This window comes from Pteropus vampyrus, unplaced genomic scaffold, assembly GCF_000151845.1.
Source record: "Pteropus vampyrus isolate Shadow unplaced genomic scaffold, Pvam_2.0 Scaffold226, whole genome shotgun sequence".
Classification (NCBI taxonomy): Eukaryota; Metazoa; Chordata; class Mammalia; order Chiroptera; family Pteropodidae; genus Pteropus; species Pteropus vampyrus.
This window is the reverse complement of record NW_011889007.1, coordinates 577366-589217: the sequence shown is the minus strand read 5'-3', so window position 1 is coordinate 589217 and position 11852 is coordinate 577366. Positions and strand designations below refer to the sequence as shown.

The window sequence follows — 11852 nt, the reverse complement described above, 5'->3', positions numbered from 1 at the left end:
TGGAGCCCACATCTGTGCGGTCCACTGACCACCGTAGGTCGCTGTGCCGACAAACTGCAGACAACTGACCAGAGAACAGGGACAGTGCTTAACGGGGTCGCCTTTGTGTTTCGAAGCTCTAGGCGGGGTTTTTAGCCGGTGCCTTTTTTCTCTTTCCCCCTCCCCCTGCCCCCCCCTTTGCTTTCCTTTTATTTCCTTTCCTTCCCTTTTCCTCTTTCCTCTCCTCCCCAATGCCTCGTTTAATGAGGACTACATCTGCTTGATTAGAGAGACAGCCCTTGCTTTTCCAGTTGCAGAATCCTCTCTTGGGGGAAATCTCAGCAGGCTCCCCTGGGCCACGTATCCTAGAGCCATCTTACCGGCCATTAGTTCTTCCCGGAGGGAAGAGAGGGGCGGGGAGGCTGCTGAGAAGCCACTCGTGCAATTCATTGTGGCTGGAGCTGGTTTGAGATTTGGTGTGAATCTCGTGATGGGCCAGACCAGAGGTTAGGGACCCTCTGAGGCTTCCCCATTACCCTGACTAGTGTCACCAGGCCACAGGTAAATAAGGCCTTAGCTTCCCGGGATGGGCTCTGCTTCTGAGACTCCTTTCTCTGAGGGATTTCAGTAAACTCCTTATTCTCACCTTTCTAAGATCTGATGTGATTCCTACCCCCAGAGCCAGATGTGAGCCAGCTTTTGTAAAAATTCAGGCCCGTAAATTTGTAGAAAATCAGCCCCGTTCATATGTGGGGACGTAAAACAAGTACCCCCATCGTGGAGCCCTTGTGTGGGGCCTGCAGAAATGTGTAGTGCTGTCAGCTGCTGTCACAGTGAGATTTTCCTTTTTTACAGAAGGGAAGGTTCGAGGTCAGTGATGGGAGAGCGAGATGGGCAGGTGAGTAGCGTCCAGACTCTGGCCCCGGGGCGCCTGCTCCTTGTTGGGGTGGGTGGGGGGCTCAGGCGCGCAGGATTGCTTGTTTCCTGATGAGTGAGTTCCTGTGTGCACATACGTAGGCTTGCTTTTTGCTTCATTTTATCCAGCCGAAACTGCAATGTCTCGTGGCCTGCTTGCTTAGAGTGCCTCTGAGTCTTGGGACTTTGGGGCTAAGTGGCCTTTTAGGGGGTCGTTTAGTCCATGTTTTGGTGGGGGCGGGGAGCGGCGGAGCTTCTACTTGCGGTGCTGGGGTGCGTTCTGGTGTCTTGGTGTGCATAGGCGGACAGGCCTCTGGTGATCTGCTGATACTCCATGAGGGGCGCTTCGGGTGTCGGCTCAGAAAAGGGGAGCCTGCTGTGAGAAGGGTGGGGGATGGGCTTCAAAGTTGTGGTTTTTGAAAGACTTTTTTTTATAATAGGTATGTTCTGAGAGGACATTAGATCCGCTCTGTCGCTGCCCAGCTGTGCTGGCTTCCTGAGCACAGAGCCGGTTGGCCAGGGGCACTGAGTCATTCTTGTCTTTGTCACTCACCTCCGGCATTGTGAGGGGCCGAGCCACCTCCACAGATGGATGGCAGAGTCTGGAGGTGTGGGAGGGGTGCTCTTGTCATCAGCCAGGAGGAGAGACTCCCAGTGACTCTTAGCGGGCCCTTCAGAGGAGCCATCATGAGTCGCAGAGCCCAGGCTCTCCACGCTGCGGGGCAGGAGAGGCCTGCGCTTGTGCTTTGTGTGACGCCCACGGCAGAGTGCTCAATTCTCAAGCAGGGCGGGGTGGGGGTCTGGAAGCATGCGGCTCTTCCAGGAAGAGCATTGTCAGGGTCTCCAGCAGAGCACCCAGCACAGTGAGGCTCAGAGGGGGCCTGGGCAGAGCCACCCCCAACCCATATCAGTGTGCACAGATTGACAGCCTTTTGGAAGGTGAGCCTGCTGCAAGCCTATCCCGGAGGGACGTGGCTAGGATCGTCCTGTCTTTCCTGTGCCTTCCAGCACTACTCAGACGACCGCCATGGCCATGGAGGACCAGAGCGCCACAGCCGGGACTCCCGAGATGGCTGGGACAAGAGGATGAGTGAGAGCCGGGGGCCGCCGCCTCCACCCAGGTTAGTGGGCGGGCCATGACGGGGGCGGGCATCCTCCCCCGGCCACTCTGAAAGTGAGCGGGTCACGCGTGCCTTGCCAGCTCACTCTCCGGGGCCCCTGCCCACTGAAGGAGCTGGCTTCAAAGCTTTTCTTAACCTTGCCCCTGTGGACAGCAGAGGAGCCTCACCCCCCACACCCAGCCATAGTTGTCCTTAGGCACTTTGTAGGCCAGGTCACAGACCCCACAAGGTCCTCCTGGGGCTTTCAGGGGCAGTGCCAATCTGACAGCTTAATGGAGAGGGTGCTTTCCCAGCGACCCACTTAGCACTTGATCCTTTAACATTTAAACCGTTTTCATTAAGTACCTGTGGGGAACTTAAATGGGACGACATCCTCCAGCGAGAGACAGCCCTGAAAAGTGTCACTGCACGATTGGGCAGCTGTCACCCACCGGCAGGCATTCCATGCATTCAATTGGGGAAACATCGGTTTCCGCCTTCAGCCACTGCCCGTGGAAACCCGCTGGTGGGGTGTGATCGCCAGGCCCCTGCCTCGGCGTAGAGGCGCTTTGGGACCGTCCCCACCTGCTGCTTGTTTCCGCGCAGGGGGGGACGCGACTGGACCGAGCACAGCCAGAGGCTGGAAGAGCACCAGGAGCGCGCCTGGCCGGGCACGGTGGACGCGGGCACAGCGGGCCGGGAACACGCGAGGTGGCAAGGTATGGCTGACTCCTGCCGGGATGGGGACGCTTCTGGGGCGGGGCGGCCACAGCCCCAGAACTCTCCAGAGGCCAGCCTCCTCCCAGGGTTTCCAGAGGCTTCCAAGGAAGGAGTGTTTGCAGATTTTCCTCTCTTCCAGGTGGCGAGCGGGTCCTGTCTGGGCCCTCGGGGCCGGGGCACTTGGCCAGCCGGGGTGGAATGTCGGGGTAAGAAGTTTTATTCCCGGCTAAAATCGATTTGTTCCTGCTCCTCACTTCCTCTCCCTTTTTTGCATGTTTGATCAACTTGCTGGGTTGAATGTTTTGAACACAGACCCCAAACGCAGCTCTTGGCAACTTGCGCGAGTAATGCTCTCCAGTGACCCGGAAGGCGGTCTGGAAAAGCCACTCAGGCTCTAAAGGCTGCAGAGCCATGCGCCGCGCCACGTTACGTGAAAGCATGATGCACTTCAAGGGACAAACGTGTGCCTTTGTTCCTAGGCGAGGCGGCTTTGCACAAGGTGGGCATTCCCAGGGCCACGTGGTGCCCAGTGGAGGACTGGAAGGTGGAGGACTGGCCAGCCAGGACCGGGGCAGCAGAGTCCTGCACCCCCACCCCCACCCATACCCCCACTTCACCCGCCGCTACTAAACCCCACTTCTTCCTTGTTCAGGTAGGCTGACGCACTGTTGAACCTCTTAGCCAATTACCTTGAACTTGTGGAATCTTTTAAGAAATGAAAACAAATCCTGCCGTCATGTTGTAGCTCGGTACAATGTGAACTCACTTTTTTTTTTTAAGTAAGTGTGTTCTTGTTCTGCCATTTTTAAGACAAGGTTTCTGTTAACGAGGCATTCCATTTTCATTAATAAAAGTTTACGGTTCGCACTTGGCCGTGTGTGTCATGATTGCAGGGCAGAGGCCAGTACCATCGTGCCGTGCCGCCCCTGTGCCTTTGCGTGGCCGTTGCTGGCTCATCACCCTGGGTTCTCCCAGCCACAGAGAAAGTGAGGTGTCCTCTTCCCCGTCTGAGAGAGGAGGGGACGGGCGCAGGGGTTATATTGCCCGCCCGAGTTCGTAGACGGTAGAGCCGGGTGGGAATCTGAATTCTCGTCGTGGGGATGGAGCGATGCGTGCGTCGTGGAGGGAGCGCCTGGCTGGTCATTTCACCCCTGGGGGCAGCACCCAGTGACGGTATGTGGATTGGGGATCTGGCTGTGGCTGGGTATGTGTGGTGGGCCCTGCCCTTGACCCCTGGGCGGGGCTGGGGCACCCCGGAGCACAGCGGCCCTTCTGCAGAGGCATGGCATGGTCCCAGTGTGCCCGATCAGCCGTTTTTCCACAAGTGCAAATCCACATGTGATGTGTCCTTGTGTGCGGTGGAAGTGATCCCACTTTTCTTCATTAAAGTCTGCCAGGCAAGGCACGGGCTGGTGGGAGCCCCGCTCTGGCGTGACACACAGCGAGGTGCTGGTCTGCCCGTGGGAGGAGAGTTGCTGTCCAGGGAAAGCTGCTGCCCTCGGAGCGGGTGACTACACGTGTGTTGGGGCATCACAGGGCCAGCTCTCCACCTCAAGTGCGGCAGGCCTGGCCACCGGGCTGGGCCGGGGGCCTCTGGGGGGCCTGGGGACGGGTGAGAGGGAGGGCTCACTTCCCACCAGCCCCGGCCCTGGTCCGGAGTGGTAAGAGTTAATCTGCCGTGCTGCCTGCTGGGGACCTCAATTCCCTCCTCTCTGTAACTAGGACAGCCACCCCACAGGCCGGAACAATTGCCAGTTCTCCGGGAGTACCCTGTGTTCCCGCTGGGCTGTTTAGTTTTAAAAGAGCAATCTGAAATCCTCCCCAGCCTTCCGGAAGCCGGCACATTAAAGGCAGGTCAGCGCTGGCCCTCCGTGTCCTGTCTGTCTGAATTGCTGCAAATAAACACTTTGTAAGCTTCCCCCACCGCAGGGGCTTGTAGAGTCATTTTCTAGTGACAGGTCGACAGGACCCTGTCCCCATGTTTGTACATGGGGGATGGTGTGGCATGTTGTCTCTTGCACCAAGGCCCGTCTCCTCTCTGAGCTATGGAGTCTAGAAATTGGGGTCCAGGCTTCTCGTAGTGGGCAAGAAAAGCCAGACTCGGCCTGGGGTGTAGGTGAGACTAGTTTTCAGATGTCACATAGCTGCAGTGGAGCAGCTACTCTGGCAGGCAGGAGTGGCATCCTGGGGTACAATGCCAGGGCTCTCCCCCGGGTGCTGTCGCCAATCTGCCCACTGAGCCTTGGGACACAGTGCAGGCCATTCCCCCTGAACAGCCCCTTCCCAGCAAGCTGGGCCTAAAACCCGGCTCTGTTTTATAGAGAGACACAAAGCACGGCAGTTTGCTAGGGCCGCCGTGACAGTACCGCTAACCCGGTGGTTTGAGACAACTTTATTCTCTCTGTTCTGGAAGCTGGAAGTGCAAGGTGAAGGTGTTGGCCAGGGCGGACCCTTCTGAGGCCATGGGGGAGAATCTGCTCTAGGCCTCGCCCAGCTTCTGATAGTCGCTGGCACTCGTGTTCCCTGGCTTATAGAAGTGTCACCCTCCTCTCTGCCTTCTTCACCCCCCTACCCCCGCCCCGTGTGCATCTGCGGCTCATTTTTCTGTTTTTATAAAGACACGGTCATACTGGATCAGGATCACTAATAACCTCATGTTACCTCTGTAAAGGCCTCGTCTCCAAACGGGGTCACACGCCGAGGCCCTGGGGGCCAGGACTTTGCAACACACGAATTCGGGGTGGGATGCAGTTCACCTCTCATCGGTGCTCGTCACAGTTTTGACGCATACAGATTTCTCCAGGAACACAGCTTCTGGGTAAACTGAGGAAACCGCTCATCGTTCAGGTTAGAGCCTCACCGAGGGTTGTTCACCGTTTCTGTGAGCAGAGCCGCCAGGGTCTAAGTGCCTCCCCGATTCTGTCAGTGACCGGCGCTGTTAGTGGCCCCTGCGTGAGTCCCCGGCCGCCATCGGCAGCATTTACACCCAGAGCTCACAGGCTGCTTTGGACAGTGCCGGGCATTATCGGGCGTCATTTGTTATGTGTTTCTTTGTGTCTGACGAGGCATCACGTTGGGTCGACCCCTTTTCATAAGTTGTATGTAGTTGGTTTATCTTTCCCGTTTTTTATTCCGAGAGAGAGAAAGGTCAAACAAAAGGTAACAAGCCGCTAATGGACACTCAGGTCGTTGCCACCGTTCGGCTGCTGTGAAGACCGTGGATGTTTATTCACGTCGTCTCCAAACTCCAGGTGGGGGGCGGGGAGCGGGGGGCGGGGGTGTGTGTCAGATGATAACTCTGGGTTTAACCGCCCAGGAACAGCCACACTTCCCCACGCCGCCCTGTTCCCAGCGGTGCCAAGTACCGGATTTCTCCGCATCCTCGCCAACACTTGTTATTTTGTTGTTGTTTATTTGTTTGTTTTCTAATAGCCACCCTACTGGGTGTGCAGTGGGGTGGATAAACAAAATGAGGTGCGTCTATACAATGGGATATTATTCTAAAAAAGAAGGACCTTCTGACACGCTAAGACATGAATGAACCCTGGGGACATTCTGCTCAGTGAAAGAAGCCAGACTCAGAAGGATGGATACTGTGATTCCACTCACGAGAGGTCCCTAGGGGAGTCGCATTCACAGAGAAAAGTGAAGCCCCGGGCTGGGGGACGGGAGGGGAGTGAGTGTTTAATGGGGACGGAGCGTCAGTTCAGGAAGACGAAGTTCTGGAGGTGGACGGTGGGGACAGTGACATAACGTGAGTGTGCTTCAGAATTCTTACATTTTATGTGTATTTTATCACAGGAGTGAGAAGCACTGGGGTCGAAGCCAGGAGGGCAGGTGAGGGAGCCAGACGCGTGGAATCAGCCCGCCTGTCTGCCCACAGGGCCTAACGAGTTCTCTGCTCTGGCTTCCTAAACTGGAAGAAGAGAGTGATAATAGTATTTACCTCAGAGCGTCTTCGTTGTGACTAAGTTAGTTAATACACTTACAAAGCTCAGAATTGCTACCTGGCATATAGTGGGTGCTTAATAAATGTTTACAGGCACAGGGAGGCGCTGCAGGATAGGGCCTGGGATGCTCTTCCTCTGCGGGACCTGTAACGTGAGGCCTGGAAGGAGGCGGAAAGAAATGATCGGGTCTACAAACAAAAAGAAAACTAGAATCAGAATTAATATTTCATCAGATGTCTCCGCATCGACAAAGAAAATGTGTCAGCTTCATCAATTGCTAAATTTTGTATTCATAAAGATTTCATGACATTTCAAAACAACTCCTAGGTTAAATTTTCTCACTTTGCAGGAATTCCCAAGCCTGCGCGATGATTGCCAGGCTGAAATTGCATGTGTTACTTTTAGTCAAATGATTTCAAATGCAATGTTATATACATTAAAAAATAAATAAATAAATAAAAAGTCTTTTGAGTTTTTAAAAACGCAAAGTTGTTGGTTAGCAGGGCCGTGGCGCTTTTTAGCTGGTTTGCAGACTGAGGGCCGGAGTCTCCACTCTGAAGCAAGACCGTCCCTACCTTGGTCACGCGGTCCAGGGTAGTGAGCCAGGATGAGACCCAGATGGCAAAGCATCAAAAACCGGAAAATTAAGACATGGCCAACACACCTGAAATATAGACAATGAGTAAATGTTCATCAAATCTGAAGAGAAGAGAAAGAAAATACATCATAATCCTGTAATTTCAAATTTTCAGATCGCTTCATCTGTGTGGCCTGTGGCTCTTTTGAGGCCTGGTGGAAAATTCTTCTAGTGTGAAGTGTGATGGGGCCGCCATGTCCATGTGTCTTGGGTCCTCAGTAAGCACCAGGTGACAGATGGTCCCTGCTGAGACTCAGGGAGCACTGCAAACGTTTGGACACGTGCAGTAGTAACTTGCTATTACTGAGAAACGGCTGAGAATCACATCTAGCAAGAGTTACCTGGGTGTGGAGGGAGGTGCTTTCTAAAATGCAGGTTCCCAGGCCCCGACTCAGACCTGATCTAATCCAAGTCTCACCTCCAGCTGCTCCTGACAGGTGAGAAGCACTAGAGTGGCAGCCCTGTCTGGGAGGCCTCCGTGAGTCGGGTGACTTCAGGCCAAGCCAGGTGAGAGTTCCAGTCCCAGCTCTGCCCTTTGCCACCTGGATGACCTTGAGCCAGTGACTTTGAACCCCTCTGAGTGATTCTGAGGATGCGACGAGATGATGCATTTGAAGTGCTTTACACAATATCTGCTTAGAGTAGGTGCTTAGCAAATGGTTGTGGTCGCTGATAATTCTTCCAAAAGAGCCAGGTCTAACCTGGGCCTCCTGCCTCCTTGCCAGAGCCCCTCCCTCTGAGGATCAGGGGTAGCCTCGGACCTGGGGCAAGGGGCCACTTGGCATCCATTTCCATCACAGCTGGGATCTGTCATGTTGCACTCGCAATTTTTAAAACCAGAGGACCGGGTTCAGCCTCTCGATTGCCGCGTGCTGTGGGGTTAAGTGCCAGAGCCACTGATGGCTTCTCGCGGCGTCTTCAGTGCCGCAGTCCTACCCAGCCTGCGCCAACCAGCTGTGAAACTGCCAGGGCGCCCCACATACCCAGCCACAGGAACCTCGCGTCGGGCCCCACGGGGAGGCTCATAAAAGGCACCGAAGCTTCTCCTGCGTGGATGCTGCTGGCCACGGCGGAGCAAATATTTACAGACTTGGCTGAAATGAGACCCAGCAGGGTAGATTTCACAAGTGGCCCAGAAAATATCCCTTTACCCCCCTCTCCCTGGGAAAGCAGGGCACAGAGGGAAGAAGCCCACTTGGCCAAGCACCCCGCTGCCCACCCACTTCCCCAAGGCAAGATCAGAGATCGAGACTCAGGAGCAACCTCAGCCTTTTCTAGCGTATTCGTTTAGCAGACGCCTCCTCTTGGGCGCTTCCTGCGCGCTGGGCTCTGTGCCAGGGACACGGCCATGACCATAACCGACAGACCCGCTCTCTGGAGGTCAAGTGGATGGAGTAAGGCTGGCTTCCTGGAGGAGGTGACTGGAAAGGCATTCCAGGGCAGGGAACTGAATGCGCAGTAGCTCCCCGGAAGGAAAGTGTGTGGCACCTCAGAGGAGCTGGGCCAGAGGGAGCAGGGGAAACATGGGGACAGAGAGGCCCGTGAGGGCCTGGCTGGTCAGGGGTCAGGCCGCCAGCCCGTCGCGAGGAAATCCCCACCCTCCTAGCAGGGTTCGAGGATTCTTTCTCCCCCTCACGCTTCCTCTCTGGGGCCTGCCTTGCTTGGGGCCCCAAGTCCCCACAGTCCCTGCACCCCGCCACCACCACACAACCAGCACTCCTCACCGGCTCCCTGCGGGTGAGACAAAGGCACAGCAGGGGGACCACATACTCCCCCAGGCATGAGGCCCCCTCCCCAGAGACCAGAGCGTGGGAGGTAGGAGTGGGTGGCAGGCAAAGCTGGTGAGCTTGGTCATCACACCCCACGCAGACTGAGTCACAGCAACAGCCCTTGGGGTGGCGGGAAGTGTTCGGGTGACGCCGTTGGAGGGTAGCGCACAGGGGATGTGGCTACTAAGGGGGTGTGCAGAGGGGGCTTGGGAGGTGCCCAGCTCAGTGATGGAAGAGACCTTGGGCTCCAGAGGTAGGAGAGAGGTATGGGGGAGAGCGACGGAGAAAAAGAGACAGACGCGGAGAAATAGACACGCAGACACAAACAGAGACAAAGGCAGGCAGAGAAGGACGGAGGGACCCAGAGCCCCAGAGCCCCACAGAGATGCTGAGCCCCTGGGCGGCCGTGCCCCACCCCCGCCCCCTCCCCTGTGCCCACCTGGTGGCGCCCAAGAGCCACGTTCTGTGTCACAGCCAGCGCTGCTGGGCCCCTCCTGCTGCCCAAGTCCCTCTCCCTAGACCTGCGGTCCCTGCATTGGTCTGCCAGCAGGAGGCTCTGGGCCCCAGGGAGGAGGGACAGAGGTGGAGGCTGGTACGGGGCGGGGGGTGGGGGGGAACCTCTCTAACCTGGCTCCCCCAGGCCAAAGCCCTAGGTCGTGTGCGTGTGTCTCACGTGCATATCTGCTGCGCTGGCCAGCGGGTACGTGTATCTCTCTGAAGTGTGTGTCTGCACTGGTCATGGAGCGTGTGTTCGCCTGTGTCCCTGTGTGTGTCTGGGCAGGAGGGGTGACTCTGTGTCGTGTTTATGCACAGGAACCTGCCGCTACCTTCTCCGGTCGCCTGCCCTGACAGTTCTGCATTGAGTCAACCAAGGAATTCGAGACCTGAAACATTGATGGAGCTCTTACTGGAGCCCGGAGTCCTCCATGGAAACCCCGAGTAAACACTCCCTGGAGAGACGAGGACGTGTGTTCGTGGAGCTGACCGAGCAAGATTTAGGTTCGACTAAACCTGAGCACCTACTGAGTGCCAGGCCCTAGCCAGGGGGGTGTTTTCATGCTGTGGACTCAGTTTCCTCGTCTGTAAAATGGGCCTGCTATTAGCACCTACCTCATAGTCTTGCTGTTAAGTGACCGAGTTTTTAAAAGCTCTCTGAACACAGCCTGGCACATCACAGCAAGTGTCCGAAATCATCAGATTTAATTGTTATAACCGCAAGCACATCCGTTAACACGTGAGGCCCCGCAAACTCTCTGCTCACCTCCCAGGATTTGAGGATTGTCTTGAAGGGCCTGACAAGGAGCTGCTCAGGGGCCTGCACGGAAACCTCCCTGTTTGTCTAGCTCAGTGATTCTCAAAGGTCAGTTTACAGAAAGAGCAGACGCGCTCACACAGGGTATATAAACCCGAACTAGGTGCTGTTCCAGGTACCAGGGACTCAGCAGTGGACAAAACACCCAAACTGCTGCCTGAGGGGAGCCTCTGCTCCAGTGGGAAAAAGGCGAAATCGATTCCACGCTCCACAAAGGTGAGTCATTGTAACTAGTTATTATCCATTAAAGGCTTTCGATACATGTTGCCATTTTACCTGCCAGAGAGAAGCTACTAACTTACGCCAGCGACGCCTTGCGCCTTCACAGAATTTTAGTGTTATCAACTATCTTTGTCGAATACCCGGATGGGGAGGACCCTAGTGTGGTTCAGCACTTTTCCATGTTTGTTTTTATTTCACAGTTTCCTACCTAAAGTCTTGTGTGTTCAAAGAGGCATCTATGTTCTTTGCACGTGTCTCTCTGTTCTTATCTCTGACAGCTCTGTATACATGAAAGATGCCACTTTGGAACACGTTGGTGGAAAATGGCCTTTGTTTCTAATAGAGCTAGACTGGAATAATATAATTTCCAACAGGGACCATCATGAAATCTCATTTGCTGGATGCCCTAGCAATGAACGTCCTATGAAATTTTCCTAGAGGGGTACAGGTAGGCCCCAAAAGTAGTAGCTTTGAAGAGAGTCCTCTGACCTGAGATAAGGTCCGAAACATTTATGGAGCATTTACTGGTGCCTGGAGTCCTCCGTGGAAACCCCGAGTAAACACTCCCTGGAGAGGTGAGGACACGTGTTCATGGAGCTGACTGAGCAAGACTGAGGCCTTTCTCAGCTAAAGATCAGTGTGTCCATCTTCTAAAATAGATTCTCCACTGTCAGGGACCTTTCTAACGTACAAATTAGATCATGACACTCTCGCTTCAAAGCCTCGCATGGCTCCCCACGGCCCTTAGAAGAAAATCCAAACATCCCTGTGCCCTTCGCAAAGCCACCCTCCCCACACCACATTCTGCTTTGGTCACCCCCCCCCACCCCAGGTAGAGAGGTACCTGAGCCCTCCTGCTAACTCAGTCCTGCCGTGTTCCAGGGGCTCTGTTCCGCCTCTCTGCATGGCCGTGGAGGCGTGGCTTCTTTCTTCCGGCCTCAATTTTCTCTTCTGAGAAATGGGGGAGCAGCAGTACCAACCTCATAGGATTGGTGACAGGGACCCAATGGGATGACATCATAAAGCACAAAAAAGCCTTTTCCAAAGCCTTTTCAGCCTCTCCCTGGGGGGAATCTTGGGAAACAGCCGCCTTGGGACTCACTTTCTTGATCAAAACAAGGGTACAAAGTAAGTACTATTACTGGTCCGCAGAGGGCAAATCTGGCCTTTGGGGCTCAGTGGGTACCTCGGACCTGGTAGGGACTGTAGGGAATTCACGTCCTGTCTACGGAGGGCCCACGGCCACCG

At 55.2% G+C, this 11852-nt stretch overlaps 1 protein-coding gene across 3 annotated transcripts in view; it reads left to right on the top strand.

The window, feature by feature from the left end:
• SAFB2 (scaffold attachment factor B2) overlaps positions 1-3585 on the top strand; it is a 30788-nt gene extending 27203 nt beyond the window's left edge. For 2 of the 3 annotated variants that reach the window (XM_011373566.2, XM_011373568.2), the window contains exons 18-21: positions 1903-2015; positions 2601-2713; positions 2854-2920; positions 3194-3585. In XM_011373566.2, coding sequence (XP_011371868.1) covers positions 1903-2015; positions 2601-2713; positions 2854-2920; positions 3194-3344 — 444 coding nt within the window. In that variant the 3' untranslated portion in view covers positions 3345-3585. Of the gene's footprint in view, positions 1-834; positions 878-1902; positions 2016-2600; positions 2714-2853; positions 2921-3193 lie in introns of all 3 variants that reach the window. The other variant, XM_011373567.2, reaches the window with a different exon arrangement.
• Positions 3586-11852: the final 8267 nt, after the last annotated feature.